The sequence below is a fragment of the Larus michahellis genome, chromosome 4 (genome assembly GCF_964199755.1).
Source record: "Larus michahellis chromosome 4, bLarMic1.1, whole genome shotgun sequence".
NCBI classification, from domain to species: domain Eukaryota; kingdom Metazoa; phylum Chordata; class Aves; order Charadriiformes; family Laridae; genus Larus; species Larus michahellis.
Window position 1 is genome coordinate 39,772,322 of NC_133899.1, and position 16,316 is coordinate 39,788,637.

General features: G+C 38.6%; 1 protein-coding gene across 7 annotated transcripts in view; it reads right to left on the bottom strand.

Moving 5' to 3' along the window:
• Window positions 1–16,316, bottom strand: part of UNC79 (unc-79 homolog, NALCN channel complex subunit) — a 112,796-nt gene that overhangs the window by 29,373 nt on the left and 67,107 nt on the right. For all 7 annotated transcript variants that reach the window (XM_074584139.1, XM_074584141.1, XM_074584140.1 and 4 more), the window contains 9 exons: window positions 14,897–14,980; window positions 12,756–12,858; window positions 10,828–10,968; window positions 6,833–6,871; window positions 5,759–5,871; window positions 5,587–5,672; window positions 4,414–4,587; window positions 2,544–2,612; window positions 1,798–1,908 (listed from right to left, as the gene is read on the bottom strand). In XM_074584139.1, the coding sequence (XP_074440240.1) occupies window positions 1,798–1,908; window positions 2,544–2,612; window positions 4,414–4,587; window positions 5,587–5,672; window positions 5,759–5,871; window positions 6,833–6,871; window positions 10,828–10,968; window positions 12,756–12,858; window positions 14,897–14,980 (920 nt within the window). The remainder of the gene's footprint in view (window positions 1–1,797; window positions 1,909–2,543; window positions 2,613–4,413; window positions 4,588–5,586; window positions 5,673–5,758; window positions 5,872–6,832; window positions 6,872–10,827; window positions 10,969–12,755; window positions 12,859–14,896; window positions 14,981–16,316) is intronic.

Here is a 16,316-nt window from a genome sequence, read left to right on the forward strand (position 1 = left end):
AAACAACGCTCCTACTTGGCTACAGTCATTTCCACTGCAGAGAAACACAGACATCACAACTGATTTTTTTCTAACAGCAGTCATTAATTTGATATTTCTAATGCAAAACCATGGTAAGCTTTCAGAAATAACAAAGGTAATGTAGTGTGGAGTTCCACTAAATTAAGCATTTTGTGGCTATAAATTGCAGGAGACCATTCACTAATGATTCCATTTCTGGGTCACCAGGTTGCATTAAACTAGATCACAGAGGAGATTTTACCAAGTGCTATAATCCAAGCTTCCTGTGTGCAATTAAGCACTCGATATATTAATAGAACACTGAACCAGGAAGCATGCAAGAAAAACATGGGGGATTTTAATACTGTGTTTTTAATAAAATTTTATTGAAATAACTGAAACCGCCAAGCATGAGAAGAGAGAAACATTTCCTGTATTTCACAATTTGCTTTAGCAGGCATACATGAAATAGTCTTATCAGACCACAAACGTAAAAAGGAATGTCTTTGCTTCAGTTTTAAACAGGCCTTTTTTTTGTTTCAATGAAAAAAAAAAAAACAACCCACTGTTGGACTTTAAGTTATCTTTCTCACTTTGCCTTGCCCAAAGCCTTAACTATAGGTCTAATTCAAATTACTTCCAAAAGCTGGACAGTCTCTTCTGTAGTCAGGATTTTTTTCTTTCAAACGAGCAAAAAAAAAAAAAAAGGTATTATTTGCTTGCTGTAATTAAACATACTATTAGTTTCTATTTAATGCTTCAAACCATTACATCTAGTAAAAGTTTTTCCTATTGTCTTGTGGTGCAGTTTTTCTGTGTGTCATTGCTTTTATCATTTCTTCTTCACTGTTTGTCCAGTGATACTTTAAGTCTTATCAAGACTGAAGCAACGCATCTTCCAGTTGTACATTATCAATATAGAAAATCACGTAGCTCCTAATGAGAGAACATTTCCTGAGGATTAATTACAGTTTTGACAAACATATCGAGGATGGAAAACCATGCAGTTAGTGGCTGAAGCAATATTTTTGCTCAATACCTTAACAATATACATAATGGAGCATATACAGCCCTAGTAAGAGGTTTGATTGGTTTTTGTGGATTTTGTTGCTGTTCAACTTCTCACCAATAGTTACAAAAATGAAACTGAGTAATAACTGAGTGTTATTTCTACACCATAGCTTTCATCCAGGAATCTTAAAAACTTTTAAAGGTGCACACATACTGCTCTCTTTTCCACACAGCTTACAGCCGCGCACGCCAAAGTTAGACATCTAATACGGAATGAAACAGGATCTAAGCTGGGAAGCTCCTACCTTGGAGTCTTCCACTTTACTTAGCTATCTGTTGCCTCCTCTCATGGCTGTGCTCTCAAAGGGCCCTACCAGGAATATTTAAGTTTTACTGCACAAGGCATGTGGCTAAACTTGTGCTCTAGGAAAGATATGACTGTACAGACATTTTAAGGAAGTCATGCATGAATACCAGGTATCATCTCTACAAGAGAAAAAAAATTCAAGTCATGAAATCACACCAAAATACTTTTCTGAGCAATGTTTTTGGCAGGTTCCCTTTATCTGCGTCTATACCATGAATGTGAAACTCAATAGTATTAAAAAATTCAGTATTATTAAAAGGCACTGAATCACGATCACTACTTGATTAGCCAAGCTACATTAAAAATGTTGAAATGTCTGAAACTTGATGCTGATTTACAAACATACTACTTGAGGGAAGTAGGACTTTGTCTGTCCTGTTTTCGGTTGTCCCTAAAGGAAAATATAGTCTCATTGTTACCTTAGTGAAGGCTCGGTAGCACAAACCACACAGTTCCACCAGGTAGGCCAGAGTGAAGACAGCATTCTGAATTACAAAGCTGAGTAATTTTGAAAAAGGCTCCAGAAGACTCTGCAATGACATGATTTAGAGAAATCAATAACTGGTTGCTCAGCAAGACAAAAAGCATTCCAACTCTGAAACGCCTGAATGAACAGCATTATTTTTAGCTCAGAGGCTATCTTGCTAAGATTTACACTCTTTCGATCAAATGGCCATTCTATCTAGCATTTGCTTTCATGCTTGTATGAGAAATTAGAAGCAAAAAGTCAGAAAATAGCTTCACCTCTGATACAGTGCTTATAAGATAGAAGAGATGCTTATATCTTATGTTGTGTTTATGCAGGAAAACCTCACTGACCTCAGCGGAATTGTACTGCAGAACTTCTAAGGAACTTCATTACTATCTTTTTTTAAAAAAAAAAAAAAAAAAAATTTAAAGGGAATAAAGAGGAGGGAAAAAAAAAAAAAAACCGAGAACATCAAATCTTTAAGAAGATATACATTCACACCCGCACAGGAATGTAATCCCACCCACACTTTACTGTAACCTAGATTCCAAAGCTCTTATTCTCCAAAGAGTATCGGACTGCACAATTTTAAGCTTATATATAATACTTTCCTAGCTAGGGGATAAGAACACGTTCATAGAATGCCACAGGCTGGCTAAATCTCAGGCAACAGAGTTTTGTCTTCTTGGAACTTACCCTGCTGGCACTAGTGGTAGGTATCTTCAACAAGCAGATCATGATTCTTAAACTAGAATCTAAAGAACACTGTGAACATATTTGAAGGCAGGAAAGAAAAAAAAAAACAAAGCGGAGTTAGTACCTTTCTGTGCACGTGTCTTGCTTTTAGTGGTGGCAGCTATGACTAATTCTGGGTGAAGTCTGAAAAATTAGCCCTGATAATTTTACTTTGCCTAAACTGGCTTATTCCTGAACACACTATCATACCCCTTCAGTGGTAACATACCACAGTGCAGGCCTTGAGATGAGAAAGTTTCACTAAAAGGCTAGTTTAGAAAAGTTAACTTCACCTCTTTTATGACAAAATTTTTCTAGCAATATACTGCTACTGTAATAAAAATGGATGCTGTGGGGCAGGGGGGAGGGGGTGGAAAGAGGGTTAGCAGGAGGTACACACCATCTGCCTCATGTTATATTTCTGTGGTTGCCCTGGGCTGTGACATTTCCCCCCTCACTCCAAGCCAGGGCTGTAACTCACAGCCCATAACATCAGAACGTGCCCTGGCAAGAGCTGCTCCAGAGGCCCCTCTAACATTTTCCTAATGGGGTAATTGATTTTTCTTCTGCATAAATCCCACAGGTTGCAGCAGTGAGTGGGACTTGTCAGGGCCTATCCATTGTCTTGCATCATCCCTGCTGCAAACATCGAGAACAGCAAAGAGTCATTTATGACCCCAGAGGAAGGAACAGGAGATGTCAAGTTCAGCAGTAAGCAATTGTTTTACTTGTATCACTAATGATACCTCCCATGAAAAAAAAAAGGGAAATCAGAGTAAACGCTCCATCTAAATGTTCCGTGAATGGCAGATATGCAGTTGGAACTATTAAGATCCAATTCATTTCTTTTTATTTATTTCAATTAGACAAGATGCAAGAGATTGGAGTGGCTAGTATGCAAAGGAAATGGTTATTGCCTGTTTGGCTTAGTAAGTGCTACAGGATAGTGCCTCAATTTACCAAAACCTAAAGATGTTTCAAGATCTGACTACTGCATAATAGTGCCAAGGAATTTGATATCATTCATGTAATTTGATAGCGACACCCAGTTTAAAAGACAATGTTCTAAGTCACAAAGTTAGATTTTGGATCCCCCAATTCATCCTGAGCAACACTGCTTTGCACAGAAGAAATTACCACTGGCCTCATTCATGCCATCGGAAATAAAGTCAGAATAAGGGCATCAGAATCCTCTGTTTACTGTAAAGACTTGGAAAATTTTTTACTGTGTTTACGGAAAAGACATCTGGAAAGATACACACTAGGAGATAACTCCCTCTATATGTCCTCTGAGCACTCCAAAATCAGAGCCCAAAGCTTCTAGATTCAGTTTCTGCAACTATATTCTGATTACAGCCAGAATACAGTATGAACTACAACCTGATCAGCCAAGCAGGCTAGGCTCAATTCCCAGTAGTCTCAGTTCTCTCTGCCTGTCTGACTATTGTGTACTTTTAGCAAATGAATTAGGTGGTGCTGCTCTTCTTGAGAGTTTTATTTTGTTTTAACAGATAAAACCAGATGGGTTTTTATTGCCAGAATGCTCATTCTCTCAAATGCAGTATTCTAGTCTGACAAACAAAGGGCATGGAAAGCGTAGAGGAAAAAAGCCAACATAGAGGTAAAGAGTACTGAGGTCAGGGTTGTTACTGTTACCCACGGAAAATATAATTAAAGGGATGGATCAGATATACAACAAATCCAGTCTTCTGGAAACACTAGTTGAATCACTAGAAAATATTCACAGTAATCCACTCTGATTTCTCATCTACACCTTTCCCACTGTTTCGGTACATCCCGAGCAATGGCAGTATAGCTCATTTTCACTTACCTTAAGTGGCAAAACACAGGGGAGTTTAGTAAGAAAGGTCTGAAACTGATTACTAATTGTGGTCCAGAGGTTGCTGGGCGAATCCATCGGCAAGGCTTCCATAAAGGTAGCAATATTTTCCAAACAGCGTAGCATTGCACCCCCTGCTGGTAAATTCTTTTTGTTGTTTAAACCCTGGGAAACAAAATGAGAACTGTAAACAAACATACACATGTAGAAATGGTCCCTTTAATAGTATTTGGAAATGCTAAGGTGATTTTTTAGGGACTAAATAATACTTACCTCTTCTATAATGCTAATGATAAAATTTTGTGCAGGGAATTTGAACTGTGTATGTGGCAGTTAGGTCTAGTTCAGTTCCTAAAGCACTAACCAAAGGTTTTCGAGCCAAAATGTTCAAAGTGGGGTCCTAACTCATAACCTGCTTAGACTGGCATGGCAGTAAAAAACTCATAAGAACTCGTAAAGTATTCACCAGTGGATTGCCCACGTCTTCCTTTGGACAGTATTAAACAAGATGTTCATTAATGTTCAGTAAATCATGTATGTGTTTTTGGCTTGTATACTAAGGTCAGGACTGGAAAGACATAAGCAGTTTTAAAGTGATGTCAAAATCTTTGCATGAACCGTCCGCCATGTTCTTGGAAGAGCAGGATAATGCAAGTGACTAGTGCCAGTGGGAAGATAAAAGTTATGGTAGGAACAAGCTGAGTGCACAGAAGGCAGTCAGTGAAAGGCAGGCAATACAACTTTGGACTACTTAAAGAAACTGCCATCAGACACAGAGGAGAGTGAGACCTGAGATTTATGAGCAGAAATGTTCCCAGAAACCAGAAATAGTGCTGGACAAAGGGACAGCCCACACTACCACTGTGTGGGACAATTCCAGGAGTTGGCTGGGGTTGGGGGTGGGGGAGGAACAAACAACAAACAAAAAAATGCAACCGCTCCCCACCAAAAAAAAAAAACCAAAACCAAAAAAACAGTGACAGCAAAACCCAGAGGGAAAGCGGTGAGGACAGCCTAATCCTCCTTCCAGGGAGGACTAAGCAAAAATTCACATTGCTTTTGGTGATGCAAGTTTGCAATCTTCATGAATAAGAAGAAACGATCCAATCTGCCTGATAATGCTAATAAAACTAGCACCATTAACAGAGCCGATTGCCCACATACCTCTAACAGCTGGCTCAGAGCAGCAATGGAACTCAGCTCACTGAAGTCCATAAGAGACGTTGCCAAGGTCCGTAAAAAACTTCCATCTGAAATTCAAATGACATTTTTGCACTGGCTGTCCATAGAGAGGTAACTGCAAGGGTCAGAAATGCACTCAGGTACTGCACGTTACCTTTAATATTGCTCTGGAAGAGCTGGGGGAAAATGCCGTTGGGAGCCAGCTGGTGGAACACACAACGGAGGAACTGCTTGGCCACACCTGCAGCATTTCCAGGGATCATCATGCTGAAACGAAGAGAATGAAAAAGAAGAAACAAATTGCATCGCAGATCAAACACTTCCCAAAGCTGACTACATGGAGAAAATAAAGATGATCCTATTCTTTTTAATTATGAAAGTGTTCCGTTATGAGTGAGACAGTCAAAAGCAGAACTGTCCTGATCTCAAAAAAACAGCTCAGCATGTTGATTTTATGACTTCAGCGCGACTACGCAGAGCTGAAAAAGTTATGTACGCATACCTAAAGTATTTAAGTCTCAATAAACAGTTGCATTTTTCCCAATTCTCCACATAATTTTATTTGGGTCATCTGAGTTTGAAATATAATCCTGCTCTCACCTTGTGTATTTCAGTGATACAGGTTGAAGTTCTTGGCTTTACCATAAAACACATGAACAAGAGGTAAATACACACATTATAATATTCATTTGCCTCTTAAAAGGGATGAAGTACTTCCTAATCACTTATAAAATTAATGGTTTCATTTAAAAAGCTACAGTATTATCTATTTACTCATAAACTGCACATCGTAACATTTTTTACAGCTTCTCAAAATTCATTTATCCTATTCAGCATCTGATTTACATAATGAGACATCACTACCAGGGGTTCTCCACGTCCAAGGATGATTCACTTGATTGAATGTATGGAGATGGTTTATCAAGACAAATACTGAACACAGAACCAGCTAGGAAAAGCTGCATTGAAATTGTGGAAACCAGAAGGCATCTTTAAATTATACCTGAATCTCAGTTTTTTCAAGTTCAATACATGTGGATATGGGTTCCTGTTCATTTTCAGAACACATGAGATATTTGAAACAAGTGGGAAAGGACAGGTTTTTCCTCTTGCTCACAAACCTTAAATAAATTTTTTAAAAGTTAAATTGAGTTGATTTCAGGGCCGTGGAGGATGATGCTTTAGATTAATTGTTTACTTTTGGCCAAGGTATCCTTTGCTACCATACCTTTCTGCTTGATTAGAAAAACTGGTACTTGATGCCAACCTGGAACAAAAATTAAAAAAAAAAAAAAAAAATAAGTGAAGCTCATATGCTTTTTTTGTGTTTCATTGTTAAGTAAGCCAATAAAGTACCATTTTTTAGAAATAATAAGTAAGAATTTTAGAGAACATTTAAAATGTCACCAGAAAGGTTGTCTTAAGAGCACATAAATTCAGTCAAATCATGTTTGCACGACATATAAATTCTCTTCAGTCTTGCAGTCTCACAAATACTTAACCACTCTAAAGAAAATTCTGCTTGCCTCCCTGCACTAGCGTGAAGATAATGAAGTAAAGCTATTGCCTTGCATGCACATCATGGATAATTACTAACCTAGAGGGTTTTGGAGAAAAAAGAGTTTGCCAGAAGCTGCCTACAGACTAAATTGTTTCTGATTAACACAGCAACATGGACTAAGCCAAAATTCTCTACTTGGCAGCCTGAAGTGAGGCTTCTAGTTACAGATTTTGGCACCTAAATAACTGGCCTAATTTCAGAAACATTAAGTATCTACAAGTTTTTACAAAGTCAAATGAGAAATACCGTGTTCTCAAAAATCAGGTCATGTCTTCTAGTACCTAAATATAGACTTTAAAGCCAAATATAGGCATTCAACAATGAAAACACTGAACACAACCTTAAAGCAAAATCATACCCCTCAATATCCTGGACATGTAAACGAATAGAATCAGGGTTTATAATATCAAAGCAACACACTTTTAATACTAAAAGCCACTAAAAAAGCAATTATAAAGATGTACACTTGAAGCATCTCTTACATACAAAATACCATGCAATTTTTATTTTAATCTGCTGCATATTGGTACTTCAGCTGGTATAAGTCGTTATGTCTAAATGGAAAATTCATGGAGCTACGCTAATTTACATCTGCTGATGATCTGGCCCTTCAATGCTTATCTTTGATTCACAATCCTTTTAGGCTGGATTTAGCTGTTGCTCAATCCTCTGTCAGCCTCTGCTCTGAAGACGGTTTGTGTCTCTAGTCACGACTGCAAAATCCAAAAGAGACCCTGAGGCAGCTCAGTTGAATGCATCAGTGTAAACCAAAATGGACAGGGATTTTCATTAACGATGCATGACAAGCTGAGGACACAGCATACTTTCAACAGTGCAATAACATCAGGCTGGATGGTTTGAAGATTATATTCTCTTCAGTTGTCCCAGCATATCAGAAAAACTCTACTGAGTCCCTGACTCCACTGCTGTTAAGAGGAGTCCACACTAAAATACAGCATATTAATTCTGGTGTGCAAAGCTAATTCTGGGTGAAAACAGGTCTGAAGCTACCTTCAAACAATACAGACCTTGATTCTGGAATAACTGTAGCATCTGCTTACATTAAAGCTCATGAGGATTTCTGCAGAAAGCAATGAGACTAATCACGTGCCCAATGGACACGACACTTATTTTCAAAAATCTACTAAAGCATACAAATACAACAGCAAGATATTTTTCCTAAAAGAAATTAAAGTCCTATGCAAAGTTTTTCTCTTCTTTTGAATGCAATAGTGCAAGTGGGTTTTTATGATAAACATTTGGTTTCTACCTTCGGAAAAACTTCACGAGACATGAACTACACTAAACACTTGAGAACATCTGAAACTTTTTGAAATCTACAGCTTGTATGAATTTATCATTACTACTCTAAATATTTTGTTGCACAAAGGCCATGAACTCTCATCATTACCTCCACTTTGCAGAGCAGAAAGCAGAACAGTAAAGGGACAGTAGACAGTCAAAGGATGTGTTCAAATTTGTACATGTTAAGAACAGAAGTTAAGCTTTTCAAAGATCCTCACTAACTCAAGAGCCTAAATGCCATTTTCAAACAGGGCTTTGATACTTGGAAAGCTAAATCTAACTTGAAATCAATGAAATAAGAATTAACAAGTCAAAAATCATGATTCAGAAGGTAGAGCATAAAGCTAAGCACATGCCAGAGTCTTATAAACGTGTCAGTCTCTAATTGTCAGTAATTTGAACCCAGAACTTCTCTTCTGAAAGTCCCAACAGATGCTTATCTGTACCTGTGGGTACTCAAATAACTTTTGCAAATCTTTCTGTATATTGTTTAGGTATTCTGAAAGACCCTAGATTTCCTACTCCTTGTTTCCTCTTCTAAGCATGAATGTAGTAGTTCTTTTTCTAAAAATAAAAATGTAAGAAATCTAATTCAGTCTCACCTCTGCTGTCAAATGGGTATTTGGAGGTAATGATACGGCACTGCTTGATGAAAGACAGACTTAGGTTACATGCATGAGGCACCTGAATGCCTCTCTGCTTGTACATGCTACTTATTTTGCATGTATTCAAAGTAACTCCTTTGTGGGGAGCCTCTTACTGGACTTAGAATTTGCCAGAAATGGCAGCCAGTAGGAACAACACAGGACATTTACCAGGAATACCCCATGTTGCATGCCATCTGCTGCTCTAAAATAATCAGCTGTCTCACTCCGAAGATGCGGCATTTCTTCCTCAAAGCACAGAAAAAGGTAGCCCACTCGGCCCTCGTCCCCTGATAATTCACTTTCCAAATGATTTACTCTGTGGATGTAGTTCTGCTGTACTTACAAGAATCACACAGAATGGATAGCATCTGTCTAGACTAGAAACTTTGCCTCCATCAGAGTTCATTAGCAGTGACAGCAGGGAACTGCAGCCTTGCAATTAGTGGAAATGGAGGACTCGAATAGCTGCTGTGTTTAAATGGAATCTGGAGATAGTGATGAGACAGGGCTGTGAAGAGCCATGCCCCTGCAGAAGTCACAGTCCAGCAATTTTAACTTCAGTCACTGAAAAAAAACTGGAAAAGGACAGCTGGGCACCATGTCTGTCTCCCCAACACACCCCTCCCATCTCTTAGGCAGGAAGTCGTGGAAGAGGCCGAGGCAGCACCGGCAAGTAATACAACAGTAATGGTGCACTTCAATTATCCCATGCACACTGGGTAAAAGTCACACGAGAAAAAATAATGGACACCAAATATTTAAGACCTTATCAGAGACAATCTCAGGGATGATTAGGAAGCCCTTATAAGGAGATGCAACTCTTTACTTATTCTTAATTAGCATACAAAATATGGTTGAAAAGCTTGAGGAGCTTCGGGTGTGCTAATGAATGATCATACCCAGGAGTCAACAGTCTTCCAGGAGCAACAAAATTCAGAAAAGCTGCCCACATTTGTGCGTAACTTCTGAAGCAGGAACTACATAAAAATGAAAAAATTATGTCAAAGCAGCAAAAAGGGGTATCCAAGAGAATTTAGTCTTTATAAGAAGCAGAGAAACTGTTTAAAAACATTGGAAGCACAGGGCCAAGGTACTCCACTTGTTAAGACTTCAAGAGAGCACAAGAAAGGAAAGGTGAGGGAGGTTATTAGAAAAAAAGAACGCTTCTTTCAAAAAGCTGAAGTCATGTTTCAAATGAAAGCAGAAAAGAGCACAAATTCCGACAAATCCAATGTAAAAACCACAAGAAGGCAGGTCAAAAAACATTTCAAGGAGCAACTAGCAGAAGAAATAAAAGCTAACAGTAAATATTTCTTCCAATAAAACAGGATCAAGAAGCACACCAGACAGTATGCTGCATCAATTGCTGTTCAGGGAATGAACAGGGCACTCAGGGAAGACAAGGGTCCTGCAGAAAAACTGAATATCCTTTACATCACTGCTTACAGTGGGACAAGCTGGGGAGATTCCTGACCTGGAACCTCCCTTTGGAGGGTAAGAGGGGAGGACATCAAAGGAGCTGCCCAAAATTGAAGTGACAGTGGAAGAAGTTACATAAGAAATTGATGAAATGATGAGTAACAAAGAAGCAGACAGAACCACATGTTATTCACTTAAGAGTTATAAAATATATAACTTTGTTGATGTAAACCCAATTCCAGGCACAAAATTATTTCGATCCCACAGGAGAGAAGAAAGTCCTGCATTTACCTGCCTACAGACTGCATGATGTCCAACAGCAGAGGAGCAGCCAAGTCTGGACTAAGGTGAATGAAGGTTGAGAGCACAACTATGGCCAGGCCTAGTGTTTCTTCATCATATTCTTCAAGAATAGCCCCGCAGTCATGGCACCTGCAAAGAACAGTTTTAAAAACCTGCATTAACAAATTTAAAACAAAGTATTACTATATATAGATATGTGTATAATTATCTTTTTAAAGTACTATTATTTAGTATATTCTATTCAAAATGTATTTCGAAAGATAATGTAAAGGTTATCTTTTATAATTAGTAACAGTCTGTGGCTTTCAAACGTTATTAAAGCTCCTCACTAGCTGCACTGGCTGCTTCTTCACTGACAAATGAAAGAGGGCCACAGGGCAGGCCTTGTTTTGGGTCCTCCATTAGTAATTGTTAGCCAGTTCCCTCGCCGTATTGGACTGTGTCAGTTTGCACCATCCAAGAGAAATCTGCAGCAGTGAAGACTAGTCCTCAGCAACGTGAACATCTGCCAGTTCATGCGACTTGGGCTCAGGCAAGGGCTGAAGTCCCTGGCACTCTTCTGTTTAGCGGCACAGACACAAACAGTGACGCTCACAGATGATCTTAAAGAGATGGAACAATTTCACATTGTCCTTCCTGTCAGTCATGAATTATGAATAACAAATTATACAACTAGGAAACAATGGCCTGATTGGTTCCCATAGCAGTTATAACTATTAAGAAGGAAATGAAAGGACCTCTCAGGGGCACAGAACCTTAGATTTCAGAGAAGTCTCCTTTCCCAGGGCAGATTTGCTGCTGAGTCACTTATCCTTCCTGAAATGCTCAAAGACAACTGATGAAGTTCTGAAAGGGCTACATAATGTCTAATTATAAAGGGGATGTCAGATTTAGGAGAGATGAGACAGGCTTTCACAACCTATGAAAAAGGCAAACCAATGTGGGAAACTGGCTTATCTCAGCCCGGTAGGAAGGCTTTCTTAATTTTATCAATCGGTTGCTAATGACTCCAACAGATTGTGATATTTTAACTTAATGGAATTGTACAGGCAATTTTCTTGCCTTTGTTACTTAACAGAAAGAAAATATGCCAACAAAGTCAGGAAAAGTCAAGCTCAGCCAGTCTGTATGTTAATAGGTGGTGCTGGAGCTTTGGGGAAAGGGCCAAAGGAAGTGCCAAAGATAAGCCTAACCTTTGGGATGCTCCACTTTGTCACGCAATAAGGTCCACTTCCAGCCACAGCCTGCACAACGGCCCTGTATTTCTCCAGTGATCATCCTGGCATGACTGTCTACTGGACTGAGCACAGGAGCACAAGTAAGAACTTACAGTTTTCCTTCCCAATTTTTGACCAAATCAATGCACGGCTCCCTGCTGACTGCTTTACTTCTCCATTGAATGGGTACACTTATGTTTAACACTTCCTTTAGAGGCATTTTAACCAACCAGTTAAGGTTTGCAAAAGCTTTCAGGATCGGTGAGTATCAGCTTTAAAAACGCTATGTTGATTACACATGATTACACATCAACAGTTAACCTATTTCAACAGAAACCCAAAGGAATTTTTAAAAAGAGCTTTTTATTTTTCCTAAGGTGAAAGTGGTTTCTGATGGATGACAAGGAACCCTTGACTTAAAATAGGATGGGAGGTGCTTCCCCTGCCCTCCATGCACACGCAATAGCCTGAGTCATCATTTCGAATGTGCAAACTCATACAGGTCCTACTGAATTAAAAGCACATCTTGCTGGCAGTGTTTAGAAAATGTTTACCTCGGGGTAAAAAAATTAATTGAAAAAACTTAGCATAGAGATAACTGATAGACTGGACTTTATATTTCCATAAAGTATATCTGTACTTTACTTGACATAGTTGAACTTCAACTACTTCTTTGAAAGGAACAGAAAAAGAACTTACTTGTCAGTCATCACAGTGGGCTGGTCATCAGCAAATTCTTCTGGTGCAGGTACAAACATACTGACTATACTGGGTGCTGACAGCAAGCTAGATTTTGTGGCACCTTAAGGCAATTAGGGGAAAAAAATAAAAAAAAAAAAAGGAAAGAAAATCACTAAACCGAAATCCAAACTGCTTGAAGAGCAGACTTCTAAAGAAGAGCCATAATGGTTTTACTGTGCACAGAAATAAGAAATAAAGTGTGTCTACAAAAGGATATAGAGCACATTCCTTGCTTCTGTCAGATTATTCCAATTACCTAGAACTATCAATTAAAAAAAAAAACAAAACAACTTATTAAAAAAAACACCTTGGAAAAAAAGGATCACGAAAAGCAAAAATTCCAGGAAGGCGGATGGAATTGTAATCTACTTATTTTATTTTTTTTTAGGGAGAGAGGATGATGCTACTGTTGCTATGAGACTGGAGAGCAGATGATTTGCAGCGTTCCCCTGTATTTCTGGGGAATTACCTTCCCATAGTTCTCGGTGACACGAAGAAGGAAATAAGTTACTATGTTTCAAGACCAAGTCATCAATCTATTCATTCCACCTCTAACAGAGGCATAGGAGAGAAATCAGGAAAGGACAGCAAGAAGAAATAATTCATAAGGAGTTGAGAAACACTGAGAACATTGTCGGGCTGATGATTAGAAATGCTTTCCATTGGAAGTCTTCAGAAGCATCTTTATTCTCCGAAGCTGAGTTGTTCAGCTGGGGACACTGCCACTGTGATCATGCCAACATATGGGGTTCCCTATGCCCTTGGCAGTTTTTGTGCACCTAATTTCTGATAGATGCTTGTTTTAACAAAAGAAAAGCAAATTAAAGAAAAATATCTCCTTTGGTTGCCACACATAGCTGACACGACACAGAGAGCATTACTCCTGTTCCTATACAGTTCAGCTCCAGTAATGAATCCAGGGACCTCAGCTGGTAGATACCATCATTATGTATATAAGCCATCCTCAAGGGCATCTCATTCTAAAGACCAATCTATGAAAAGCTCTTTTGTGAACCAATTTCTAGAAGAGTACCAATGCTCTTTTGATGCCAATGGAACCACAAATTAAGTAATCCATTGTTGACTTTCTTGCTGGTTGTTTCAATCTGCAGATTCAGATTTAATGTTAACATTAGCATGTTCTGATAATACTTAGCTATGGAAAGAGGAGGAAGCTCCTCCACCTAAGCTCAGTTCAGATGGAATTTCTGATGAGATAATACCAGTTACTGCAGGAGAATCAAACTTAACATCAACTCTCAGCCAAAATAATTTAAGAAGCTTCCACAATTTCTGAACTCAAAATATGTGGAGTGATGAGGGTTTGTTACACAAGAATAATGAGGTTTTAAACAATCATTTTACTAAGTATAGAAGGAAATATTTCTTTTACATAGAGTTCAGTATTCCTAATTGCCCCCTGAGATTTTGTTGGATATGAGCAGATACTCCAGGAAGTCCAAAATACTCTTCAGGTAATATAGGACACCATCCAGAATGCATGGAATAGGAGTAGATTTTCACATACTTATAGCCCATTCCGCCCCCCGCCAAATGATCCCTCTACCATGACTTCAGAAGTTTCACTGTCATGTTCTCTAGATCTAAGTCCCATTGCAGCACACAAATGCTAAATGCTGTCATAATGCAGGTTACAACGTTGGAATAAGACTTAACTACTCAAAATAAAAATGTCCCCTCTCGTGCACTGAACAGTAGGGAAAAAAACTCGATTTAGGCTATGAAGGTAGGTCACTACCCCATTGCAAGGCTGTAAGAAAATCTGGATGTATTTTGGCTGTGATGGAGGAGAGTTCATAAAGAAATTGGGTTCAGCCACACTCTGCATACAGAGTCTTTTATTTCCAGGTTGACAGCCAAAACAAGTACGAGCAGAAAACCAGTATTTCTTATCAACTGTCCCTGTCTTGAATGAAATGGCTTGTCTAATAATTTTTCAATAACCTACATTCTGCAGGACAGTGGAGGGTTTTAATAGAGCTGAATGGAACATAAAATTCAGCACCATTTGGTACTAACCAAAAAACCTTCCTGGCAGTTTTAGGAGAGAGATCAGGTCAAATGGATACTGGACTAACCTCTGATTCTTAGTGGTGGTCCCTCCAGGTCAGGGTTTAGGCAAACAGGGACGTTGCACATCCGCTTCCCATGCTGTATCTGCTCTGTGAATAAATACAGAACTTCAGTCTCCAGAGCTATGAATCCAGCATCTGCCACCAGCACCGCACGTCTTCAACAGTTAAAACAAGAGAAAGACAAATACAACAGCTACTGAAAAAACAAAGAGTTAATTTTTTAAGCACAGAAAAGGGGGGGAGAAGGAGGGGTAGAGAAAGATGAAAGAATTCCGCAACAGAAAAAGCACACAGATAACCTAATATCAAAGAAGGCATTTTAGAAAAGTGTCATTAAACAAGAAAGGAAGTGCTAGCTGTAAAGATTCAACAAGTTACAGAACATATGAGTCACAAAAAGAGAAAGACAATGTTTAGAAATACCAAGAGAATAGAAGTCAGGTATAGTTTGTGCTGACAGAAGCTAGACACAAAATGATTTTATTTGACAGATAGCAAGCTTGGGAAAAGTGCAGTTTGAGAAAAAGAAATGAGACACACACGTTACCTATCAATGTGAAAAAAAAAAATCATGCATGAACCAAGCATGTATCTTATACTTATGTGGCATAACACTATTTCCTAGTTGTTACATCTAAGTATAATAAGTCTTAAGATTCTGGTGTGACATTAAAATGACAAATAGTCACACTGAGAATTTGTCCTGAAAAAAAAAAATAAAAAAAAAAATCAAACCACCTGTTTTCTGTCCAAATAACAATTTTACTTTGAAGCTAGTGGTTGAAAAAGAGTCTGAGAGATGCAAAGCTTTCTGGAAAAGAACATTTTAGTTTGTATCTCCATGCTAGTAGACCTCTAGCTGGAATGAACGTTGGTGGAAAAAGTCACAGATGTTGTGAAGAAAGCTAGTGGACTTGGAGCAAGATGAACAAGACAGAGTTCCCAAGTGGCTTTGAGTACTGACTTATTACTCTTGAATACAGGCTAACTACTTCTTGCAGAATGAAAGCAATAATTTTTTCATCTCTAAACCCCTGAAAAACTAGGTGATACAGCTAAGTCTCTTCAATAAACTTACCTGCTGATAGGAAAAAAAAACCCCATTGTTATCATGGGCAAATTCTGACCTTTATGATTGAAGGATCTCATGCTGAGCATGCTACTCAGCAGACTGGAGTTGAAAGGATAATCCTGAACTATATACCGTACCTTTAGCCATTCTTCAGCTACGAGATTCAGTTTAATGGAACTTGACACTGAAGACTGAATTAAGCAAAAATCTTAACTCAGCTGTCCAGAACTGGTGGTGAGACATTCATTCAGCATGCTCAGTTCATGTAACGTTTTAAGCATCTAGAGAAGTGAATCCTTTCTCTGGATGCATCTGGATCTACTGATAAATTCCTAAGAAGCATGATTCTGT